Source organism: Oreochromis niloticus, linkage group LG3 (genome assembly GCF_001858045.2).
Source record: "Oreochromis niloticus isolate F11D_XX linkage group LG3, O_niloticus_UMD_NMBU, whole genome shotgun sequence".
Taxonomy (NCBI): Eukaryota; Metazoa; Chordata; class Actinopteri; order Cichliformes; family Cichlidae; genus Oreochromis; species Oreochromis niloticus.
In genome coordinates, this window is record NC_031967.2 from 23,377,347 (window position 1) to 23,403,803 (window position 26,457).

The 26,457-nt window shown below is 41.9% G+C and overlaps 1 protein-coding gene across 8 annotated transcripts in view; it reads right to left on the reverse strand.

Annotated features, from left to right (window-relative positions):
- Window positions 1-26,457, reverse strand: part of clcn3 (chloride channel 3) — a 41,142-nt gene that overhangs the window by 10,707 nt on the left and 3,978 nt on the right. For 4 of the 8 annotated variants that reach the window (XM_003447593.5, XM_005453158.4, XM_005453156.2 and 1 more), the window contains exons 2-10: window positions 18,764-18,945; window positions 4,816-4,976; window positions 3,856-3,955; window positions 2,527-2,714; window positions 2,021-2,143; window positions 1,197-1,403; window positions 983-1,063; window positions 633-885; window positions 44-330 (exon numbers count right to left, since the gene is read on the reverse strand). In XM_003447593.5, coding sequence (XP_003447641.1) covers window positions 44-330; window positions 633-885; window positions 983-1,063; window positions 1,197-1,403; window positions 2,021-2,143; window positions 2,527-2,714; window positions 3,856-3,955; window positions 4,816-4,976; window positions 18,764-18,926 — 1,563 coding nt within the window. In that variant the 5' untranslated portion in view covers window positions 18,927-18,945. Of the gene's footprint in view, window positions 1-43; window positions 331-632; window positions 886-982; window positions 1,064-1,196; window positions 1,404-2,020; window positions 2,144-2,526; window positions 2,715-3,855; window positions 3,956-4,815; window positions 4,977-11,544; window positions 11,944-14,318; window positions 14,700-18,763; window positions 18,946-26,457 lie in introns of those variants that run through there. The other 4 variants (XM_005453162.4, XM_005453157.4, XM_005453163.4 and 1 more) reach the window with 4 other exon arrangements.

Consider the following 26,457-nt stretch of genomic DNA (forward strand, 5'->3'; position numbering starts at 1 on the left):
GGGGAAAACATCTGCTTCATCATTAAAGAAAAAAATCTCTCACCTTGAGTCCAAATGTGAATATAGTCATGATGATTTTAAAGATGAGCGCCAGGCACAGCTGCCACATGGCCGAGTAGACGCCGGGCCCCGCCGGCTGGTCATCAGAGAAGGCTTTGGTGCCGTTCATCTGGCTGCGGTACTGACAAAGCTGCGAAGACTCCAGCGGACCGCAGTCAGTGAACAGCTCCTTTATCAGCTCGCTGGTGTTCTTACGCGTGTAAGGGTTTGGGAAAGCAACCACCGCAGTGATGGCTGCCACCAGGATCACCTCCAACACCGGGTACCTGCCTACAGAGCGAGACAGAGGTTTGAGTGAGACGCCTCGAATGCAGATTAAGCACTCTTTAAATGACTGCTCTGTTCGCTTCATAGAAAAAGGCTTGTATGCGTTTGATTTTAAGACCTCAATAAGTGAAAAAGGAGGATTTTTAAATTCAGACACGACACTGTGGCGTCACTAAAACCATAAAAAGCACACGAGAGGAGGGTATCGACTGATAGAAACGGTCTTTATTCCATTTCACTTGTTTCCACCATTAAACCTCCTTGCAAGTTTTAAATGGTGAGGTCACCCCAAGGTCACATCATACCAAAACGTGTCGACTTGCGCCGCCGGCACCAGGCGATGTTGGCTTTGATGAAGAAGGCGCCCCAGAGGCCCCCGAACACTCCGAGCAGAATGAACGGGATGAGCTCAAACAGGTACCACGGCGTGTGGTACTCCACGTAGAACAGCACCAGGCGGCTGTTCCCAAACGGGTTAATGGAGCGCAGCACGAAGGCTGCCACCAGGGCGGCAAAGAATGAGCGCCACAACGTCTTTAGAGGGAAATAGTAGCTCACCTGAAGGAGAGAGGAGAGCATTGGTGGATTAATACTGTTGTTGTTACCATCACATTAAAACAACACCACATAGTAACTGGTTTAAGTGCTGATGCACCTCCTCTAAGCTGAAGAGGACTCCCCCGATTGGTGCTCCAAAAGCTACAGACACCCCGGCAGCTGACGCGGCAGAGAGAACCTGAGAGCACAAAACAAACACACCTCAGCACCAGAGCCGGGCTCGTTCACGCAGGCACAAACTACTAAACACACTTGTACGTATTAAACATTTATTACTTGTGCTGCCTGGACTTGGACTTTTTTGCTCTCACCTCTCGTTTCTTGGCCTCGTTCTTGCTGTACTTGGGGAAGAGGTAGGAGAAGATGTTCCCACAGCAGCAGGCCACGTGGACCAGGGGGCCCTCTTTCCCCAGGCTCAGGCCCGACGCCACAGCCAGCACCAGAGTGATGGTTTTGATCATCAAGGTCCACTTGCCCAGATAGCCCCGGATGATGAACCCACTCAGGATGGTCTTGATCTATGGGAGAGGCAGGTGTAAGGAAAGCAAGGTGCTCAGGATCAGGCACAAACACATGAAAATTAAAATGAAATAATGACATAAATTTACTGGGTTGTTAGTTGAGCTGCATCTCTGCTTTCAAGTCGTTGTCCAACACATGCCGCTTTTGTGTTTCCATGGCAACAAAGACCCCCCCCCCTTTTTTTCTTATAGCTCAGAGCGCTCACCTTAAATTAGCAGTCAAATATTTCACATCTCCCCGCTGAACTAATAATTTTTAAGTGCTTCAGTACATTAAAAGATCCTGAAACCCATCAGACTCTTTCACAGAGAGTCACAGGGAGACAGATCGATCAGAAAATGTGTGCAAAGATCCCCCAGCGAGCTACTTCACACACATTGAAAACACAAAAAGACAAAAAAGCCCATCTGGCTCATTAGTTTGACTAAAACGATGATGAAAAGTCATCTTGAGCTGCGCTGCTGCAGAAAGAATTTCTCTACCAACATGAAGCTGAAGACATTTCCCATTTAACAGTTCAAGGATTTCCTTCATGCACATCGATGTATCACCAGAAGAAAAATGAAGAAAGTTTCAGCTGTACCAGGACTTACAAAAGCAATGTTTTCCTCACCTCTGGGATCCCTGAGCCGCAGGCGTATGGCGCAAACACCTTAACCAGACAAACTGCCAGGAAGGCGAAGGACAGAGCCCAGTAGATGTACATGAAATAGTTCATGATGTACGAGCCGGGGCCCTGCAGAGAGGGACAGATGAAGAGGGAGGGAAAAGTTAAAGAGTGGAAGAAAAACGTCCAAACTTTTAATAAAAATAACAAAAAAACTTGTGTGGACGCCTGAGACTACGTCTGCCCTCGTCTTGATGTGTCAGTGTCACTGTAGCTGCAGTCAGCTCATGAGAAAAGGTGCAAAGCTTTTGCAAACTGTCTACTTTTTAATTGTTAGACTTTTTAATTGTTACACAATTTGAACAACAAGGGTTTTATTTTTGCATTGTTGCTTAGAAGCCGTAGCCTCTTGGGTCTCACTGCAGTCACGTATACGTACTGCAGGTTTTTGGAAAATGTCTGGTTTTAAATCGACAGCATGCTCTCCCTTTCATGTGCCCGTGTTCCTCTACCTCAGCCTGCCCCAGTATTAGCTCAGCCCAGCTCTTCCATTGAGGACACTTGTCCCTCTCAGCGAAGGTGGTCTCATTGGACGTCCAGCAGCACTGCTCGTGGTTGAACCACAAGGCGCTCAGACACACGCCCTCCTTCAGGTCGTTCATCCAATCAGCAGCAATGTCAATCAGGCCAGCCAAAGCACCTGGCAGGAGGAGGGAACCAGGAAAGGAAAGGAAAGGAAAGAGAAAAAAAAAGGGCAAAGAAGTGAAGGCAGGGGCGAGTGGGAAAGGTGAAGAACAGAAAAACAGAGAGAGAGAGAGAGATAAGTTCCTAACTACACTACCAGGCTTACTACCTGACAAAGATGTTTCAGGTGATTTAACAATAATTCTGAGAAACATCCTCACTGAATATGAACCTAAACGCACACTATAAAACTCTGCAGCAAATCTTCACATTACACAATCTTCAGCTCTCAATGCATAAATATTACAGCACAAAAATCAGTGTCTGACTTAAACAACAAAGCGTCACATGTTTGATCTGACAGATTTTAATGCCTGATACCTGGATATCCTGACACAAACCCCTCACTGGGATCTGTGTCTCCTCCTGTTCTCTAACCAGTGACCTCTGGCATGTAAGGGGACTGTGTGGCTGACATTTTCATATCAGATGGGTCTTTGTAAACATCACAGGATCACTGACCTTCATGTGACCGAGTGTAGCCACATTTCTGGATTTCTACATGTGTCATTGTGATATTATTACCATCATTTTATCCGCCTAGTTCTCCTACAACCTGCCATAGTTTTTTGGGGGGAGTTGGGAACAGGCCTGTTGGTGTGATAGAGACAATGGAAAGTGGTATCTAAGTTTATCAGTAAGAATTATCTGATTTCAAAAGGCTGTATTTTATGACGTAATGGACATTTTAGGCCCTAAAACAGCTCAGTCACCCCAGTTTTAAATCTATATAATGTGATATCACAGTGCAGAGCTTCTTTTACACAAAGAACCCAACAGGCATATGCATTTTACTCATTTCTCCCCTCTGTCGCCTGGACCTTTTTATAACTACTCCACTTTAACTAGCTCAGCAAGAAAAAGATTTTCTGTTATTTAGTGGCCATAAAACACACACGGCGAGGATTTCATGGCTCTGAGATCTGTCACGTGGGGCTCTGCAGGAAGAACAGTGTGCTTATAAGAGGTGGGTGAGCGAGAGCACAAGACAGTGAACAAGAGAAAGACTGAGTGTGAGCTGCCTGAGGCAAAGCATGTGAGAGTCACCAGCAGGGCAGATAAGAGCTGTGTGCACTTTAGTACCACATGTGTGTTACCTGATGCCAAGCCAGTGAGCGTCACCACCAGCCAGCCGGACCAAGCGTCGTACAGGCTCTTGGTGAACTCCCATGCCGACTCCTTTTTCTTACTATTGATCTGTATCAACACACACACACAAGGCTCAATAACAAGCGTCAACGGCTAAAAATAAAACTATTAGATCAACTTACAGTGAGAGTAATGCAAGTGAGGGAAAGGTTAACAATACCTCATCAGCCTTTTACAGCTGAGGGGGTAAAAACAGTGACCTTCAGTGGCAATACACCACCTCTACAGGCATGATTTCCACTGTTGCCTCAATAAAACAGTCAGCTGAGGGGCAGATAACACCGGGTATGCAAATAACATTCAGACTGTCCTGCAGCATCCTGCAGTAAAACACTTGGATAAAAGTGTTGGCAGACCCGAAATGCGCTCCTAACCAACTGAAGGGCCCCAAAAAATCTCCCACACACTTAGCCTGTGAATGCTAGTGGTGGATAAGAAATTGATCTTTTAATTTATAATTTGGAAACTGTGGTCGACTTTGTATAAAGTATAAACATTATAAGAAGGGATATCATTTTTGTTGGAACTTCTGCTGGTAAAGTTTTGAGTTTCTCTTAGTACATAAGTGTTGTTTACCTTCTCTGTTAAGCCATCAGGGCTGTAGGTCCTGATCCTACCTGACATTTTTTCTTTTATGTGACCCAAACAAACTGTTTATACAACAGGAAGTGCATAACACAGTGGTGTGAAACATTTTTTTTTTTAAAAATTAAGTAGTGTTGTTTGTGGCCCGTGAAGAAGAATATTTTCTTTCCAAAATATTAAAAATATTCTTCTGTCTCTGGGTGAAAGCTCTGACAGGTTTTATAATATACATACAAACTGGTTGGTATATCAAAGTATAAACATTTTTGCTCGAAGCTGAAAAGTTTTTATTTTTTGAGCTGGTTTGGCCTCGGTGTCCTCACCTTCCGGTGTCTCTCGCGGTCCTTGCACTTCTCACGGACCCAGTCGATGGTGTGAAAGTCATCGTAGGTCCCAACACCAGGGATGGGCTCCTCTAGGAAGTCCAGCAGGTGGGTGGAGCTGCTGGGAGCCCCGCCCCCGTTTGACATGGCGTAATTAGATCCTGAAGAAAAAACGAAGAGCACAAGTTCACAGTCCAATTTTTTAAAAGAAGACTATTGACATTCAAAACATATTTGAAAGAGTAAAAAACAAGAAATATGATATTTTTTCCCACAATGTATGAAACCAGGAGGTTGTGTGAGCAGGCTTACAATGTTACACCATACATCAGTCTGATGACTTTTTAAACAATACATTTTGGCAGTTTATACTTCTGATTCTTACATATAATCCTTGAAAAAAGAAAGAAAGAAAGAGATCGCTCACAGTGCTGCCTCGGCTGCATTACAGTTACACCTCTTCGATAAGCGAGCCCCATCAGAAGCACTGCAGAGATCACTGCACGTCCATCACTGAGATTTAATGAGACTGCTGGAAACACTCCAGTCCATCACCTCATGTGGAACAAAACCCGTAACTAATTATAAGTGCTCACCTCTACAAACTAGATCTAAACATTAAAGTCCATTACATTTTTAGTATATTTATGTATGTTTAGGTTTGCTTTGGACTGGAAAAATTTGAGGGTAAAAGCTATTTTGAATTCTGCTTGACTCGTCCACAGGCTGCAGGACCATGTGACTCCCTTAAGGCCAAATAACCACTTCTATCTTGTAAGTAATGACTTGAACATGACTTGGATTATTATCAAGAAATATTCATTAATGATAAGCGAAAGAGCAGCAAACATTGTTAGCTGCCCTTTCAGAGATGGGCTGATCCTCTCATTCTGTGCAATGACTTTGCTCATTATGCTGGGACGAGACGCCGGGAGTCACTGGTTAGATCTGACCTGCTCTGGCAGGATGGACATGCTCAGTATGAGCACAGAACAAAACATACTGAGTCATCATTCTGCACACACAGACGCACACACATCAGGGCGAGTTGAGGGGCCGATTCTCTGCTTCTTATCTGAGAAGCATCACAGGCTTTACACGGCTGACATTTCTCTTTGCTGCCTGAGGCAGCGGCGTGATGAGAAATGATCTCTGATGTACAACAGCGACCTGTGGATAACTTAAAAATCCCTCCACAACATCTGTATAATGCAGCAGGTTTCCTTAAGAGCACCATTTAGTTTGTTTAACTTGGGACAAAGCCTGTTTGAGAAATCAGAGAAAAGTCCATCCTCTGACATTTGAAACTGTCAGTAAATCGAGCCCGAGCCTCCTCCTTCAGATAACACAAGTATTCATCTGAAAACAAAGACTGAACTGTGCGCAACAATAAGATTAAATGACACAACAGTAAGGCCTGCAAATCCAACAAGTATAGCTCGTTTCTCCTGTTTGGGTACATTCAACAATATGAGATTAATGAACAAATAAGAACATGGGTGTAATTACTGTGTGTGTTAAAACCAACACCACCAAAGCAGACAGTAAGATGGCTCACAAGGTGCTGCTTACACTACAAGTCCTACCTGACCCAGCTGATAATGACGGGGACAAAAGATACAATGTTTGTATTTTACTGCACCTACACCAGGATGTCTTCATAAACAAGACTTTCAGATATTTTACTGGGACATCTAAGCAAAAAAGCTTTTTCAGATCTTCATGCTGAGCTCGTTTAATACTTTGGTGCTCTCTGAGCTTCAAGATGAACGCACGGAAATGCAAGATAGTCATCTTCAGAAAGTTACTCACAGGAAGTAACAAGGCTGCATGTGAATGCAATGACACTTTCTAATATTTAGACAACTTTAAAAGACTATTTTATAAACAACCCTCACAAGCGCCTTGAGGCGACTGCTGTTATGATTTGGAGCTATATAAATAAAATTGAATTGAATTGAATTGAAAAGTTCTGAATAGGGTCAGCACACTGTGATGAACTACTAGTAGAGCTACACTCTACTAGTACTAGTAGAGTGTAGCTCTACTACTAGTAGCTCAGCTTTTGCTCAGTCTTCTTTTTTTTACTCAAGTCCAACAAAGAACAGACTGAGCTCCCTAAAGGATTGAAAACATGTATAGATTTTCATTCTTATGAGACACACACACACCCCCCCACACACACCCCCACACACAAGCCAATTCTAAGAAGCCATTCTTCTTAGAATTAATTAGATGCACAGTCACCCTGATTGAAATAAAAGCGCTGCAAACATGGAAGGATAAAAGAAACCTGCAGTTCCCCTTGTGGCCATTTCCAAAAACGAGCCCATCATGTCATGACACCGCTGTTTTCATGCACAGTCCCGGAGACAAAGAGTAAAACTAAACTAAATAACTGTGCTAGAAGTTTACAACACAAATTATAATTGTTTTATTTAAGTATTTAGTAAGATATGCAAATATAATATCAGATAAATTCAACTTCTGAATAAAAAGGAAACAGCCTACAGTAGAAACAGGATTTCATTATATGGTACCCACACACAGAGAGAAGTATAAATACAGTTTAAGTGCCAAGCCAGTCAAAACATACAACGGGGTAACTCTCATGACCTTCAGCACAGCAAACATCAATTCCAGGCATCACAATAAAACTCCTCTTTACATTTTTAATATCTTGAGCAACTAAGAATGAGCGGGGCTTATCACACAAAGGTTTGTTCATCGCTGTGACCTTAAGTGGTTGGGATCATTAAAACAGATCATAAAACACATCCACGTGTTTTCCTCTGCATTCCTACACGGCCACATCATTAACTACTACTGCAGTGGGGTCAAAATCTTTCTGAGACATTAGTCCAGAGTAAAGCCTGATTCCCACAGACCTGAACGGGGCCGTAACAGAGATTCTGAAAGAGCTGCTTATTAGCTCATATTGCTCCCTTTGAGGTTTGACAGGATGTAGGAGGGGAAGAAGCAGGGATGAAATGGCTCCTGATTAGACGCTGCCTATCCTGTCCAGTGAACAGTAAGGAGTAGTGACTGTGTAAGATACTACTGCAGCTGCTGTGGAGTCAGCAGCAATAAGGAGATGCATTAAAGAGATTGTATCCGTCTCCATTTTGATTTCAGAGAGACGGTTACAGTGCGGGGATGGATTGGCTGAGTGAAGGGGCGTTGGGACGATGACTCAGTTCTTAGCACAAGCCTCATACGTTTGCTTTGGACAGGTCAATAAACTAGGTGCACCTATAAGGGCTCAACAAATAACAAAGGTAGAAATATGGGGGTGTGACCAAAGCTTTTGTTTATGTATCGAGTTTCCTTTGACTCATCAAGGTTAGATCTGCATAGTAACTACAAAAGAGTGACAAAAATCCTTCTAGAATTTGGGTGGTTTTAGTTTACTGAGAACAAATTTCAATTGCTTTCTTTGCTTTGATGATGTTCTACCACCACAAGTTGGATATCCTGTTGCTATAACAACCTCTGCTGACAGAGCTCTGCAGCATGTGCTGTTTAGCTGACATTAAATATATCAAGACAACATATTAAAATTTCAAACCCAGATTCGTAAAGGATCAAGCTCTGGAAAAAGGCCTTTACAGTTTGCAGTTTTTATTTAATGAAATGAAATGATGTTATTTTAAGTATAAGCCTAAGTTTATCTTCACCTGCCTCTTGCATCCTCAGTTCTATGTGTGGCAGAGAGGAAAACACACAGTGCATCACCAATGGACTGGCCAGAGACCGGACTGACCAGACAGCCAGCTTCATGTATGTTTGATTATGAGGCAGTCCGTTTCAGGCAAACAGTCGTCACACAGCCACATGCTAACAAGTGGTTCGCATGGAAGCTCCTCACTGTGATTGAAGACACAATTTTGCCAGGGTAAATCAGAGGGAGACCACCTCAAAAATGAAACGATACCCTACTTAGATACTTGTATCACCCTCACGCAGCTGACACATGGACTTTTCAAAGAAGCTTACAAAGAAAAAGGTGCTAAAGCTAAAGCTATCCAGGGCTCACAGGCGGCCAGCAGCCTCGGTATGAGCAACGTATCAAACCGTTACAAGGATGACTGAAAAAGATAAAAAAGTAAATACTGAAGCCTGACTCACTGTAAAAAACAAAAAACAAAACGGAATTACAGTATTTGTCACAAAAAATAATTTTCTCAAAATCCTTTAGCCCTGCTGTTACCCTTTAATTGAAAAAAATCATTATCCAAAATTATCATCATGGTGCCTTTGTAGATGATTCACAGCCTGACTCATGAGAGGAGTGGAAAAAACCTAGCATGACTGAACAGGGAATAAAAAGACCCCACCACACAGCTGACAACTAGTTAATAAATGCTAACCACGAACACGACCACAAACAGTTTGGTTAGAGAAATGTCCAACTTTAGAACAGGTTCATCATACCACAGCCTAAGGTGACCCAATTTATTTGTGTTTGTGTCTGTGTGTAACTCGTTTTCATGACAACGTGAAGAGCAGCACATATTACACAGAATCTAATCATTTCACTTCTCATTTTCATAGGCGAGAATCGAGTACACAGCACATCTAAATAGTCAAATCAGAAGTAAAGGTACTTGTATGTCACTTCCTGGACTCTAGTATCTTACTGTGAGAGTCATCTAGCGAAGTGCTGATGGATGTGGTTATAAATGTTTCATCACATCCTTAAATTTTGCCTAACTGTGTTTCAATGTAGTCATTTAAGTCACAAACCTAACCCTCCATGCAGAAGTGGCAGCCACAGAAGCCCATAGTTGGCTCCATTTATCTTGGAGCTCACGATTTTGCAGGTTTCAACAGCACATCGACATAACCGACACCGTAAATGCTGACTACACTGGCCTCCATGTTTACGTCAGTGCACCATGTGTTGCTATTGCTCTTTTGCAGATGTTCCAGCCCATCCTCGAACCTGATAAAGGCCACATTTATAGAAAAACAAAAGTGAAAAGTGAATGCTTTACGAAAGAGATGAACTGCCTTTATTATTTTCTGCTGTCGACTGGTGTGTTGATCACAGCAGTAGCTGCCTACGAATACGACGGAGGATAAAGACACGACTGCTGCTCTACACTGCAGAACCAACGTGGCTCAATGAAGAAGGGAAACGTTTCAAAACAGCAGATTTCTCTAATGGAATAAACCAGACGAGCCCCTCCTGATGATGCTGCGCTTTCAGGCACTCATTAGTCCCACTGCAGGCGTGGATGGTGACGCCACGGAAAACAGAAACCAGAGGGGACTGCATGTGCGCAGGTTTCCAGCATCGTGCTTGGACGGTTCAGCAGCCATGCAGACAATACACATGCATATTAAAAAAAGAAAAGAAAAAGAAGGCTTCAGTTATGTTCCCCTGTGCATTGGCACCGTGACACTCCGATTCTGCATCGGGGGAAGAACGCCACGTCAGAGTGCACGGAGTCTTGCTGACAGTGGAGAACACACTTCTCTAAATGAACAGACACAGCCTTCCTGTGCAACCATCACCAATGAAATGAGAAGTGACTAGAGGTTTCATGCTTCACTCCAACAACCACAGCTGTATTAATCTTCATTAGATCTACTCTATTACTGTTGAGTAATTCAAAAAAGGGTTTAGAGGCAGCTGGGTCATCAGGGTTAGATTTCTCAGCCATCATGTGATCATAAATGATCCCATTAGAGCCTGAGGACAGACAGCAGCGAGCTGTCCACACTGGTGGAGCCCCTGGAGTACCATGAACCAGGCGGACAGAAAAATGGATCAAAGTCCAAAAGGTTGTGTTTACGTACTGCACACCAAGCTGAGACAAGGCCACAGTGTTTCGGGTCAACGACCACAAGACGATCGACTTACTATAGGTTTGTTTTGCAGTGCCTGTACTCTGCGCACTGCACCGTGTCCACTTTCACCTTTAATTCAAACTTTTCAGCAGTACAGCTTGTGTGCTTTTGACCATAAAATTGCTAGAAATTCCAGAGTAACAATATTAAACTGATGAAAACAAAAGACATTTGCTGACTGAAGTGTGAATGCTGGGAGTAGGGGTTGCCTCCTAAGCTTACGAGGAGTGTTTTGTCCCTGCTCGCTCACCGTAAAAAATCTAACAAGGCCTAGAGGAACCAACTCCTGACTCCCTGAACGCCACAGAGGAAAGATAAAGATTAGAGCAGAGAACATGTCATTTAAAAAAAAAGATAGCCTGGTTGATTGATGCGAGTTGACATCCTGTATCTTGCCAACAGGTGTCCTCACACTCACTGCAGGGAAGGCTGTGACAGGCTGCAAAGACGCACAGCAGCGCAGATGTACAAACATCCAGCTTACATGTGCACAACCAGCAGCTTCTGCAGAACGTCTGTGCACAAATTAAAATGGATGCCCGTGATGTTCTCAGGCCCGGGCTCGAGTCTTCACACCAAATCCACCCCGTCTTTATCTCATTATCTTTGGCTGACGTGCACACACTGCCGGTTAATCATCAGCAGGAGAGGCCAGAGCAGGAACGTGCAGGCTAGATAGCTTGTTGACTGTGGAAATGGCAGCTTGTGGTCCATAAAGCAGAGGAGGCAGTCGTTTGCTCCACCTGCCATATGGATACATGCACTCAAGTGTACAAGCAGAAGGAGGTCGACCTATGTCATCGCAGCAGCGTTAGAAAAGGAGGGAATCAAGAGGGAAGGGGAGTAAAAGGGAAGAGGGGGACGTGTCGTTACCTCTTCTAGGGATCTCCTGCAGGGGGATGGTGTCACCTCCCCCGTCGTAAGGCAAATAGGGATCGGCCGCCGCGTCCTCCTCCTCCATGTTGACAGTTTAGATGAGGCTAAGCTAAACCGTGCTCGGTTTCATTAGGCTATGCTCGCTGCGTGTGCCATTCGCTGTTCCCGCTGCCATGTTTACCAGAGGAAGACAAGTGGAGCTGTGTGTGAGAGAGAGCGCGCACGTGTGTGTTTGAGCGGAAAACGTGTGTGTGTGTGTGTGTGTGTGAGAGAGAGCGCGCGCACAGTCCTCCCTCCCTCCCCTTCCTTTTCCTCCTCGCTCGCTCCTCACTGCAGCAGCTGACTGCTAGAGTTGATGATGTCATCATACACAGGGAAAGGCGATCACAGGCCGGTCGGCCCTACCCGCTTTAGTTGCTAAGGGAGATCAGTGAGCCCTGCCTCTTACGGAAGAAACCATAGTGCCGGGTCACAGGGGTGTGCGTGTGTTTTACAAGCGGTGGAGTTGGTGAGCTCCAAAACGGAAAATTCCACTCTACGCACTGCAGTAAGGAGGATAAAAGAAAGTTTTTACAGAGCCGTATGCAGTAAAACACACACACCATGCTTTAAAAAAGGCAAAATAGCTAACTAGCAACAAATTTGACCAGAAATTTACGATTAATTAATTTTTCTGAGCCAAAATGTCCAAATGTGAATGTTTCTTGCTTTTCTTTGTCTCATATAATACTTAATTAGATATATTCTGGTTTTAAATTACTGACAACAAAATAATGTCAGATTGATATTATTTTTTTAATAGTCTCTGGCCTATCATAGAGTATAAAAAAATATGCAAAACATTTTAAGATGCACCTGAGTGGTGTGAGCAGTTTTATGATTGATGTGCGTCATTTCAGGAAAATCAAATCCCCATTAGATCTGCTTAGTCCCTACAGGGAGGACTAAAACTGCCAAAAAACCACATAATGACCATATATGTAACAGTACAGAGGTCAGGGGATGACATGCAAATGGCCAGGTGGGAAACTGAACCCTCAGCAGCGAGGACAAAGCCTTCAGTGCACCCCAAGAAAACAGAAATCATTCTGCCTGAGAGCAAAGTGAAGCCCAAATTTGCAAAAATAAAAAGGAAAAATTAAATGAAAATTAACCAAAAAAATCTATATGCTAATTCATAGATTATATTACACAATAAATAAAATTGAATGGAAAACTAAGAACATAGACAAAAATAATACAATGGTAAATAAAAATTACGAATGAAAACAACTTGTCGCTTCTAACAAATTCATTATTATTAACATACGTTCTCAATGAAATATTTAAGGTCCTTAATGCCATATCAAATTCCTCTTTTAGTTGTTTAAGTGTTTAATTTACTTTTGACATTTTGGTCTTCATCATGCCACGTTTACAGTTTCTCTGTAAAGACAATTCTCACACTGCATTAAGCCATTAAAACGTAGCTTTGTTATTTTTATTATTTTTAATTATTGTAAGAATAATTTGATTTTACACCGTAATCAAGCTAGTTCCAATGAGCTAAATGCAATTACACTTAATATATGTACAGATATTAAATGCAGAGAGCACACCTACATGACTAAGACTCATGAGAATCACACTTGGTAAATCTGATGTCATCAGTCATTTACCAATCCAAAAGCTCCTTCAAATCCCAAAGGCAAACAAGCACTGTGACACATTAAACAGTGGACGTAAACAAAGACAGAAAAGTAAATGCTAGCAACGTTTTCGAAGGCTAGGTAAATTGAGCTAGTAAGCGTATATCTGCTGCCTTGTGACCAGCAGTAGAGCTACGGTTATGCCAGTGTAAAACATATTAGCACAGGAAAGATGTAGGATGTGGGTTAGACTGTTCTCAGTAAACATTCATGTTTAGCCCAGAGTTGAGCTCATCCACAGCACAAGGTTAGTCATTAATATGTTGCTGTTTAGTTTGAGTTACTAACATCCATGTTGAAATCTTACTCCACAACAGACTGATTCATTTCTGAAGTGCAACAATATTTGCTGTCCGTGACACGGTGAAGTTGTAAAAACCTCACTTGAAGACTCGCTACACATGAATAATCCCAATAAAAGTCAATAAAAAGCACTGAAAACACTAGAGCCTCAGCCAGCACAGTAGGTGCATTATAATGTCATTATTTAACAAGTGGATAGGGACAAAGTGTAAAGTTAAAGTGGAACTGCTATAGTGAAAATCAAGTTTAGACTGGTCCACCTCTACTTACATCCTAAAATGATAAAGAAAACTTTCTACACCAGTTTTTATCTGAAATCTCTGTCAGTCTATGGTTGGAAAGAAAGAAAGCAGAAAGCAGTAGTTGGGTACTGATGCCTGTCTTGCCTTTAGCATCCAATAAGAAAATGAAACCTTTATGAGGGCTGTAAAAAAAAAAACAAAAAAACACAAGTGTCACACATGTCAGAACTACAACCACAGACCAAAACAAACAAAAACAAACAAACAAAAACTCTCAAAAACAACCGAGATATTATCTGGGCTTCCCAAAGCTTCAGTGCTATAACCAACATTACTGGTTAAACATCTCCAAAATAACTGAAAATGATGTCATAGGTAAAATCCCAAAAGAATCAGTCCCTATGTTTCAAAGATGTTTTGTAAACTCGGTGTAATCATGTGTTATTAAATGAAACAAAAGCCAGACTCAGTTCCCTCTTTGTGGTTTCAGGCTTAATATGTCTTATTCTAGGATTTCACAAGTTCACAAGCCCCTTACCTTTTGTCACGCTGCGTTATCGCTGCTCAGCAGTGGCACAGGTGATATCAGCCATAGTTTGTCACCTCCCTCTTTAAAACAAGCCCCTGTCAGCACTTCAAAGCAGAAAAACCACAAGAAGTCTCTCAGGTTTCCATAAAATGTGTTCCAGTACAAGTCCAGTGCAACAAGTCTCACTCCAACACTCCATGGGACTACTGAGTGATCCGGCTCCCTGGTCACACTGCAGTCTTAGCTCAGAGGACGGCTTTACGGGGTTTTCTATGAACCCACCCCTCATGTAAAAATAGCACAGAGAAGCAGACACGGGCAGCACACCAACTTCAAGGAAAGGCATTCATCCAGAGATTTCCTTCGCTCACACCGGCCGGCACCCAGACTGGTTCATGGGAATGCTGTTCCACGTCTATCACACACAAAGCATGAATGACGAGTCAGGTAGGTGGAGCCCAGGCCTGTAGTAATGTGCTGCATTACAATATGGTCCAAAATATCAATGTGGAAAGGAAGCCAGTCATTAGCTTTAAATTACTATTAGTTATTAAAGATTTATTAAAGGGAGAAAAGGGTTTCTCTGTGTGACTGCGTCATTAGTGTATAATTAGTGTTTTCTCTCACATCTGTTTGTAGCAGCAGTGAGAACACAAAAGGTGATAGCTTAAGGTTAATCTATGCTGTCACCTGTTCACCACTTTCAGAGTACACGAACAGAACCTGAAGACACGGAAATTTAAGCCAGTCCCTCTTATATAAACACTCGGTACCTGAAACACACCCTCTGCTACTATCTGCACATTAAGAGACAAGACAAAGACGAAAACTCTCAAAGCCATCCTCAATATTTCCACACAGAATGAATTTCAGTGTCTTCAGTGATCCAGCTCCATGGTTGGTGTAAACCCTGGATTGGTATACACCAAGCAATACCAAACAATTACTATAAAATGTGCTATAAGACATTTAAGGAACTATAATACTATCAGCCCATATCTCCTAAATATTACTTTTAGTACCTGCGTCAAAAATTCTGGGTGGGCTATTTTACAAACACTAATATACTAATATCTATAAAACAGGTTCATAATTTTATACTAATAAGCTAACATGTCAAAATGCTAAATCAGACCAAAAACTAACATCAGTGCTGTAGTTGTGTATACAATGTCACCGTTTTCTTAATGTTTTGACAGTATATACAGTGTTGCTGTTCCAGCGCCATCACTGCAGCTGACCAATCACAACGTTGGATGTCACAGCTTTGCGGTTCAGTGAGAAACACTAAGGTGTAGCTCATGCTGAAGTGGAAGAGGTGTGCTCCATAGAAAGATGTTTCCTTTTGAAGTGGAAATTTACAGCTGGAATATGTCCTCAGGTCAGATCTCCAACTTGGAATGTCAAAGCAGCCCCACTGGCCTCAGCTTAACAATCCAAGATGGTGGCAGTGCACATAAACAGCAGTTAAACTCTAAACGTTGTGGTCAGTATAGCCACTGTTATGTATTTGTGACTTTGGCTAAATAAGCCACACACAGAACTGACCAGTGTCTACCCGGGAACGTGCTGCAGCAGTGTTTTTAACGAACAAAGAAAAAAAACCAAAAAAATTAAAAAAGGATCGAGCTGTATTGCTAACAACACATTCATGACTCTACTTTCCTAAGGAGCAAAGCAAACCCCTGTTTTTCCACGCTTATCAAACTTCTGAGGTGAATGGACTGAGGTTTATGTCTGACCTAAAACCAAACCTTTGCCAATATTACTTTAAGATAAAAAAAAAGACCACTTTTATAACAAATTAAAAAAAATTGCTGAAAGAACAGCAGTTATGAATCACTATTTAGGTTTAGGCTGAAAATAAACTGCACAGTGGTTAGCACTATCACTGCTCACAGGAAGCACTGGCTGGGTTCACATCTTCTTCCTGTGCCTGTATTGCTTCTCTCTGGGTATTCCAGCATCCCCCTCAATGCTTAACGGGCTAGCTGGTGACTGTAAATGGTTGTGCATCACTCAGTGCTGGCCCTGGGACAGAATGCCGACCCGACAGCTAGGATAAGCTCTAGCCCCTATGGATGGATGTAAACTACACATTTATTTTTACAACAAGAAGGGGATTTGCCTTAAAATAGGTCTTCAGGTAACAAATTAATTTGCATTTCTATTTTTTTTCTTCTCCCATCTCCAAATGTGATTGTTAAGTCCCAGTGACTGAAGCAAACCTGATGACGAACAACAACCAAATGGAGATAATCAGGTTGTGTAATAGCCATGAGACATGTTAGCATGCTAAATCTACCTGCAGATATAAATCATTCTTCAAGCAACAATGTGAGCATTCAGCTAAAAACCTGACTTAGCTCTACAGCTGATAGCTTTGCTGCTCCTGTTAAGATCCTGTCAGGATACTTTTTTTTTTTTAAAATCCAGCCAAACTTGATTTACTTATTTCTTGTTCCGTACAATCTCCCTCTTGTCTGGTCGCCCATGCAGTTAAAAGTCATGTCTCCCCTCTGACTAGCCTGGTCACCCTCAGTTTCACTGTTTAATGATGAAAATGACTCAACAGGTTGTTATGACCCTGCTAAGCTTCACTTTACTACAGGAAACTCCCCCCGTGAAACCTTTAAACCTTTACTTAGACTGACTCTTAGAGTAAATGTGTATGCTTGGCTACAGGTATTAGTGTTTACTTTGCAGATTTAAAGTCAGGAGAGGGAGAAGGGAAAGTGGCAGAGATGCACGGCTGCACTACTCAGCATGCAAGAAGAGCTGCATTTGCTGGGACCACAGAAAAGAAAGATGACAGTCAAGATTCTGCTTTCAGCACAGGCTTACCAAAAAAAAGAAAAAAAAGAAAAGTGAGCGCTTATATTGTCGTTGTGTACTGCATCTTCATTTTATGCCATCTGCAATCCAAGAAATGTATCAGATAGAAGCAGTTGATCCTAATTATCCTTTTATCACAGAGGGAAAATAACCTCTCTGCTAAACAAACACTCAAAACAGGGTTGAAACTGAATGCGGTGCCTTTATCCCCTGCATAAACACACTAGCTTGCCAAAATCAGCCTTCATTCTGCATTCAAAGAGAGACACCGCTCCAACGCAGGGGTATTCTGACTATACACGAGGTGCTCATATTTGGAGAGCCGAGCTCGGCCGACACCTCTGACACGATCCTCAGCACGGCGCGCGCTCTGTTTGATCAGCTGCGAGTAAGAAATTAAATGAATCAGCATATTTACTCAGACGAGGAAGAGAAAACAGGAAGCTGCGGATTGGGTGCTGATGGGGATAAGCGAGTCGGAGCACCACTGAGATGCTGACTGAATGAGAAACGGGTGACCGCGTTGAAAAATGATAGGCATGATGGGAATTATGAAACGTGGCAGCCTGGCAGTCAGAAGCACGGGAGAAATCACATTCAGCGCTGTCTGAATGAAGTAATGACTGTAACATTTGATCCAACTTGGCAAAACACAGCGGATCAACTCGCTCTGCCACATGACAGTACTATTACTCTCACCACCTCGGCTTCACAGCTACCTGACAGGAACGTCTGCATGTGCCAAGGGACGAAAGGAGGAGGAGAAAGCACAAAAGCAGAAATGACAACATGCAATGAGGCACACTTTAGGAAACAGGAAGCAAGAACATTAAAGAGGTGATAAGGTCAAAATGATCGAGGGAAACAGCACGGCAAAATGAACAGGATGCTAGAAGAGGACAAACTATAAAACCACTCAACAGAGCAACAATTACAAATAAGGTGGTATGCAGAGACAGCAAACAAATGAACAAAGGAAGAAAAAAACTAAATGGAGCTGCTAAAACTGCCTTACATATGGTTACAAAACAGCTAATTACCTCAGTTTTAATTGGACAATATTAAAAAGGTCATTGATAATCAGTTAAGTACAATGCCTGTTTTACATTAGATATAAAAAAGTATGTTTGTTACTGGTTGTGTTACATTTAATTGATGAAAACTATCATATTGGTAATACAGCTCCAGAAATATTCATGGGTAAAAACAGGAAGACATGGTTAATGGTTCCTAAAGAAAATTTAGAAAGTGAATATGAGATAAGATAACTGTGAAAGTTCACATGTCTTCAACCATTTGTGAGAATGGTGAAAATGGAAGCAGGACAATGATGCTGGGTGGATGGTTTAAGAGAAAGTTTTTCCAGGGTTTGACATAGAGAACAGTTGATGATGATGATGAAGATGAGGGTGGCGGTGGCACAAGACAGAAGCACACACAAGCATCAGCAGTGCGATGACTCACAACCAGAGACCAACAGAGAACCGTAAGATGGCAACGATGGGGAAGCTCACTGAGAGTTCAAGGAAAGGAGGGTCAGGGGATTCGTGAAGGGAAGCTCAAGATGTCCAGATTCTGACCAATCAAACCGCAGGAAAAGAATTTCCTGTACTCCCTACCTGGGGAGGCAGCGTCCCCATCCAGCAGGTTGTCGTCCTCGGTGGTGTGGAAGTCCATGATGACGCCGGCTCCATCCAGCAGCTCCTCGTCGCTGCTGGCACTGGCGATGCTGTTGTAGCTGTTCCTGCAGTAGCCTCTGTGGTACAGCTGCTCCGACTCCATTTAGCAACGCGCCGGGACCCTGGGTGATAAGGAGGGGAGTGGTGCAGTTATACATATTGTGCTTGATTAAAGAGTCTACATGGTGAAGTGAGTCTATGACGGGCGCACGTCAGCAGGGTGGTATGTTAGCAGGTAAATAGCAATGATAGGCGGGCACAACAAACACATCGGAATCAAATACAGCGATGCTTTGATGGTTGATACATTCACCGACTGGTCTGTAGACCCGTGTGACTGGGGCTCACAACTGGTCGAAGAACACCCATCATTACTTCATGACCAGTGGATGCCAAATGGTTGCAGACTGGTCTTTAGTCCAGTGTGAATGGAGACTTATTCACACGATCCTACACTGTCACACATCCACACACGTCACGGGTCTGCAAATACATTTTATCCCACCCCAAACAGAAAATTTTACCCTCTCTCTTTTTCATGCATCACACATACTTTTTTATCTCCATCTGTACTAGTTGAATAATATATAAAGTTCACAGCATAATAAAGATATTACACCATTTAATCTGTTGGCGTTTTGCAGAGCGTAGCTTTGGTATGATAAAACTCCAACGTGTCATCCATCTACAGCCATTAATTTCTTTCTGCATACGAGAGGGACGAGACATCCATTCAGCTGAAAGATGAATGCAGGCTGACAGCGGGTAATGAGAAGAGAAAAATGCACAATGATGATGATGAAGATGATCAGCTCGTGACCCAAAGTGAACCCTTCATGGCAATGACGTGGCACAGGAACAAATGCTTCAGGCAGACCTGAGGCGCAGTGAGCAGAAGAACCCTCCAGTCTCTAACCGCAGAGTTCAGTCCATCAATAAATCCCATTGTTGGGGTTGTTTTTCAGACTTACATGGATATCTTAACCACAAAAAAACCCCCTAACAACCCTATATTACTTCTTCTTAAAGGTTGTCTAAAGTCTTTTTTCCCACATGTGTAAAAGCTTTATTTTTTTTTATATACAGTTTATATTCCCAATGTTTGAATTGTGTTTGGCATATAGCTAAGAGACATTTCTTTATTTTTGTTTCTTAATCTACTTGTTTTCTTCAGACAACACTAACAATTTTAAATCAAAGTATTTGGCAAGGATGACGCACCAAACCGAAGGCACTTCCACCCGCAGCGCAGCCAAGTGAAGGTTATTTATAGACTGAGGGATTAAAATGACACATGGGTATCCTCTCCACAATCAGAGCACGATTATGATAATGTTCCTGCTGGGTGAAAAATTACACAGCCTGTTCAATGCCACTGCACGCCACCTGCTCTTACATCTCGCCCCCTTGTGGAAAAGTTGGAAACTACACCTCAATACGTAACCACAAACGTGACTCAGGACCAAACCAAAAGAGATCCTGACCAGGCCCCACACACGATGACAGTGCAGCGGGTCCTGAAGATTAAAGGTGACCTTCGGCTATTAATAGAAATATGTACCTCGAGACATGATGAGCCAAACAGTAATGGGGAAAGATGGAATATCAGCAGCCTGGTGCTGAATAATGGAGGGTCTTTATTAATCAAGGATGCACAGGTGGCTCTATATTTCTCCAATATATTTGTGAAAGGAGACCTGGGCTTAAAACAGCTGTTAGCACATTTATATCCTACAGGAGCTAGATTTCCTACTCAATCTTTCTTCTGTGTTGTAAACTTTTTATTGAGACAAAAAAAAAAAATGACAGAGAGCGAGACAGAAATGTGGTGCTTCAGAGCTGAAACCTTCTGAACTAGGGCTGTGCGATATGACCAAAATCTCATATCCCGATATTAAGACATCTATCGTCGATATAACGATATAAATTACAAAAATGTAACATTTCCTGTAAATTCTGTGAATCTCGGGCATCTCGACTTGCGTGAAGTGTTTCCAGCTGGGCGTCGTGTACCTGGAGTCGAGTGTTTTAACTGATGCATGGAACTATACATTTTTAGACGTAAGTTGTAACGGCCGCCGTTTTCTTTGTGAGTATTTATTACACAGCGTGCTGCGGAGAAAAGTCTGTTCTAACGTTTGAGTCTAAGGTTTATTTTTTTAGCACCTGGCGGCTCTTTTTTGCTTCTCATCCGTTAATACTCTGCATCTTTCACGTGACTCGTTTTATTTTGAAAAGCCTCAACAGGATCTTGAGCTTTATTGTGAAAGGTTTATGTGGAAAATAAACAAGCGGACACGCCGTGGTTTTACCGTCGTTGTTGCTAACGAAAACGCATAAAAAACAAGCGCTTGTCCGTCCGTAGTGTGGTTATATTAAATATAAGAGAAAGAGAGAACTTTAAGAAATTAATATAGCCACTACAGTGAGCATCAAAATGATGAAAAAATATTGCCGTAAACAGTTTATTTTGCGACACCACGAAACAAACGATAGCGTAAAATGAAACGATAGACGTTTTTCTATCGTCATCCGATATATATCGTTATATCGAACAGCCCTATTCTGAACACTGCTGTTTTCTGTGTGTGTGTGTGTGTGTGTGTGTGTGTGTGTGTGTGTGTGTTTTCCTGCTTGGATAACACTGACTGAATTATGGCTAGAAGTAAAACATGCTCAGTCAGCCCTGTAGTTCCTATGTTGCTTCACGCTAAAGTAGTTCATTTACTGACGGGTGTTTCTCCACACAGTTTTTCTCCATACGACTTCCTGAAACCAGTTAAATTTAGACTGGAAGGCGCACAAAACTCTGTTTTGTGATTAAAAACAGTGGGGAAGGTACAGCTGTTGTTCATCTATCTCCTCTTTGTCAGACTATATCTGCATAAAGTTTAAGGCCCCCTCCCCCGTTGCTTTTTCAGGATTATAAGTAGTATTTTTATAAGAAGTACTTCTTTATAACAAGTATTTTTTTCTTCTTTGGTATTGGGAAACTAGAACTCACTGTGGAACTCTGTTCTGTTAACAATGAAGTAAATCGTATGGTTCACAGAAAGATCCACAAAATGGCTTTTTGAAAATAATAAATATAAATCAAATACAATGCTCTGCAAACATAAGTAACCTGGCTTTGTGACATATAAACAACAGAGAAATAATTAGCTGCCTCTGCAGTGAGCCTCTCATCAAGTAATCTCTCTCCTGTCTTGCTAGCTTTCATTCATCAGCACCATATGAAGTACTTCTTCTACACGCCCTGCAGCGGTGATTGCATTACATTTTTCGTCACATTTGGCCACTGCATCCAAGTAGCTGTGACAATCAACTGGTCACCCAGAGGTGGAACATGCAACACGAGGCAACCTATTTCCAACCATCATGGTCCAACTCAGATTGACTTCAGTCATTCTCAGACAGATTGGTGAAGGTTTGCAGGGTGAGGTTTCTGGTTTCAAGGTTTCTGCCTGTCATTTGGCTGTTGAATCGCTATCTGGAAGCAACTACCTCACGATTTGTGGAGAAATCTATGTGAATTTCTTTAATGTCATTTTCTCCATATGTACAGCAGATGGCAACGGATCTGCAATTTTCAATTATTACTTATCATAATTAATAATTGTGCACTAATACACAATTTATCACCGTTTATCCCAAACAGTTTGCATGATAAAATGTAAACTGATCAAAATTTATCAAATAAAAATGCTAAGTCGTTAAATATCCCATTCTTACCCACCTGCAGGAATCACACATGTTTCTCATAACTGACCCTTTCCCTTCAGACACTGTTCTGTAGTGAAAATCTCTCACCTCCAACAAACAAACAAATGCTGACACTTGTTATGACAGCACACCACAGCCCAAGCTGCCACGAACAAAAAGCCTTCTGCAAAGGCCAACGGTGGAGCTACAGAGCACTAATCCTCACTGGAAAAAAAGAAAAGACAAACTTTCCCCGAGCCAACAATCACACTCATTCACTGTGAGATGGGACTTCCCTTTGAGCTTTATCAAATCAGTACGGTCAGGAAATTCAATTCAGCCTATTTGCAGAAACAACCCTGAGGCAGAGATTGTTTTCTCTTCGCTGTTTGACCCCCAGTTAGATAAAAATTGCCAAGATCTTGGATCCATACTCTGCCAATTCTGGCATTTAAATAAAGCGCACATTTAAGCACAGCAGGGGTGCTGACTCACGAAGCATCGCAAGCTAAGACAATAAAATGCACATATGAGACGAACCACGCTGCTGCGTCTCTTAATGATGGACAGCTTCAATTCTAACCATCATAATTTCTTTTACTCAGCTCTGCTAGTGCCATGTGATAGCTATAATTATGACAGTCTGCAGTGTACTTGTTCCAGTTTCCCCTCTTTCTCTGCAACAGAAATCAAAACAGTAATTACACCAGGGAGACCGGAGGGTGTTGATTATTTAGGAGCTGCAACCGAGCAACTCAGATTTCAGCTCGCCGTTTGAGGGGAAGCTGATAAGCGCGGCATAATCAGCAGCGCAGCAACAAAATGCTGCAGGGTCTGCTGATGTTATACAACTAGTTGAGCAGCGAGGGACCTTATCTTCCTTCAGCCGGTCACTATGGAGGTGTTGCCCAGGCGACTGTTGCTGAGATGTGACTCAGCTTTTTACCCTCCCTCTAACGGTCGGGCTCGTACCTCCTTCACAGAGAGGGCTTGACATGCGTATACATCATAGGCAGCGGGCGGTCGATATATGGATCATTTTGTAGGGAAACATCCGATGTAGAGCAGCCCCAGCACAGCACGGGGCTTTCACTCATCATAATTAACAGCACTTCAGCAACAAGCAGCCAACTGCTCTAACTGTGTCACTGACACTGATGGCTGAAGGTGTGAAGTCACGCAGGGAAGTGAATTTGAGAAAATAACACACGCATATACAGCCAAACATGCACATATAATGAATGTAAGCGGTTATTAGTTCATTTAAACAGACAAGTATCATTTAATCAACTTATATCATCATCTTTCTGCCACTTCAGCACTAAAGTTACACCTAGAAGAAATGATCATTTCCAAAATGTTTTCTAATTATTTAACGAGCAGTCAAAGTAAAATGTAATAAGGGTAATACTTGTAATAATACTACTACTATCAGTGATAATATATTTGATCAGATAGACCATAGTCAAACAGGGCTATAGACTGGTTGGTGACCATCTGCCAACCACCAGCTACAAGGGGGAAGAAAAGAAACCCCAAAAAGCAAAGTGTATTCTCTGCTCCGTTGGCTAGTGTTGCTAAACGTTGATAGCAGTATCTGTGAAGACTGCTAAAGGCCCAGGCACATTAACCTAAAGACCAGTTGCAAAGTAGTGCTGCACTGAAAACCTCCTTGTGATTGTGACTGCGTTGGTCAGTGGCAGGTGGCCTGGGTTGCCTGTAGTCTGCAGTGTGAACTCAATAGTTGCTCTACAAGTGGTTGAGAACGTGAGAAAGATACATCACAAATTGCAAAATATTTGCCTTCAAAGTAAAAGCTGCACCTTTGGAAACATGTTGGTTGCTGCAGGGAAGCACAACTCTACTTTGATGGTGAACGTGCCAGCTGGGGAATACTCATTTTTTCCTGGCGACTGGTGGTTGCCAGATAGTCACCAACCAGTCTCTATGTCTGTGTGACTGGGTTTAACTTAAAGGCACAACATTTCAAACTACATGTAGCTAGTTTATAACGTTAAATCTGTACTTGGAAAACAATATGAAGAGGAAAATGTCTCCTAATTTCTGTTTGTTTGGCAGATGATTATAAAAGTATGGTTAATAATAAAGTTTGTTTAGAAAGCACAAAATGATATGATTTTTTTTAAAAATCATAATATACAAAATAAAATACAATTAAATAAAAACTGAAAAAATTCAAACTCTTATAGTGAGCTATAGACATAATCTGCACATCTATTTAAAATCTAAATTTTCAAATAGACCATTGAAGACTCAAGCACAGCATTAAGAGTATTTGCAGTGTGACTCAGCAGATAAAGATAAACTAACAATAACCTAAAAATGTAAAAGTTATAAGTAATAAAACAAATAATTATTAAAAAAACAGTAACGAAAAAGAAGATACTTATGCAGTTGAGGTTCTTCGGCCTGCCTGCGTATCAGCAAACACTCCGCTGTGTTTTGCATTTAAGAGGTGGAGCAGGAACAGTCAGGAGTTGACTGCAGAGCCAATACTGGAACAATGAAAGGCTTTAACAGTAAAGTTAAACATACTTCTAAAACAAACTGGCAGCCGGTGCAGAGTCCTTAAAACTGGTCTACTATGTTCACTTGTCTTTGCTCTTGCAGGAAATCTTGCTGCTCCATTTTGAACAAATTGAAATCTATTAACTGGTATTCTGACTGATAACTGTTAAAAGGCCACAGCAGTAATCTAATTGAGAGGAAATAAAAGCATGAATAATAGCTTGACTGCCTCTAAAACTCAGTATTGATCGGGTCCCAGTTCCTCAAATGGTGGAAGCAGAATATGCTTTTTTCCAAAGTGAGTTTTGTATCACAAAGAACAAATATGTGATTAAATAACAACAGATTAATACAGGTGCTGATAGCACAAGGACCACAGAGGGACTTGTGGTCCCTCTCAGACTTTTTTTTAATATTAACACACAGATATCTCATTGCCTAATGACTGCATTATAGGTTACTTTTAAGGTGGACAACTAAGTATCTTTTTTAAACATGTCAGCCTACACCAGGCTCTGCTTGCAATGACTGTTACTGTGAAGTGGCGCTACATAAAAATAAACCTGAATGGAACTGAACTGCATGTTGTTTACTACACAGCACGTCAGCAGTAGCGTATTGGTAGCTAGCAGGAGAGTTAACGTAGTGTGGAGGACACTACCAGTAAAAGGTCAGCAGCTTGGAGGGATTGCACTCCAACTACAGACAGTTTTGATTTATAAGTTCACTGAAGTATCAGTAAATCTTTAACTAAAAAGAAAAAAACTAAATTAATTGCCATCCATTGTGTATAAACCGCAGGCCTCACTTTAAAAGAGAGTAAAAGAGTATTTTGGTTGCTGAATATATATATATATATATATATATATATATATATATATATATATATATATATATATATATATATATATATATATATATATACACACACACACACACACACACACACACACACACACACACAGATATGGAAGTAACTTGATAGAAAAATATATACCCAGCAGTTAAAAACACTAATACTTCTTCTATTACTATCAATAACAATGAAAACAAGTCTCACTTAAAGACACAGACTCTGTTTTTCTTGTAAGGAAGAGTAAGACAAAACTAAGATCTAGCTGGATTCGTAAATGTTCAACCAGTCTCAGCCAGTGTGTGTAATCTGACCTACAACATAACAAGCAGCAAACCTTACAGAGCGGGTCATAAGTGGATAGGAGGGAGAGAAACAGTTGAACGAGCTGCTGTGAGTGCTGATTAGCCCAGCAGAGAACAAATCAAATAAAGAGCATTGCAGCGCCTTTGGTCTGACCTGTGTGTCTGCCAGGGTGGAAAAAGTGAAAGCGCCGCAGATGCTGATTGTGCTGTGACGGGACTACCGGCTAATCATAAACTACACACAC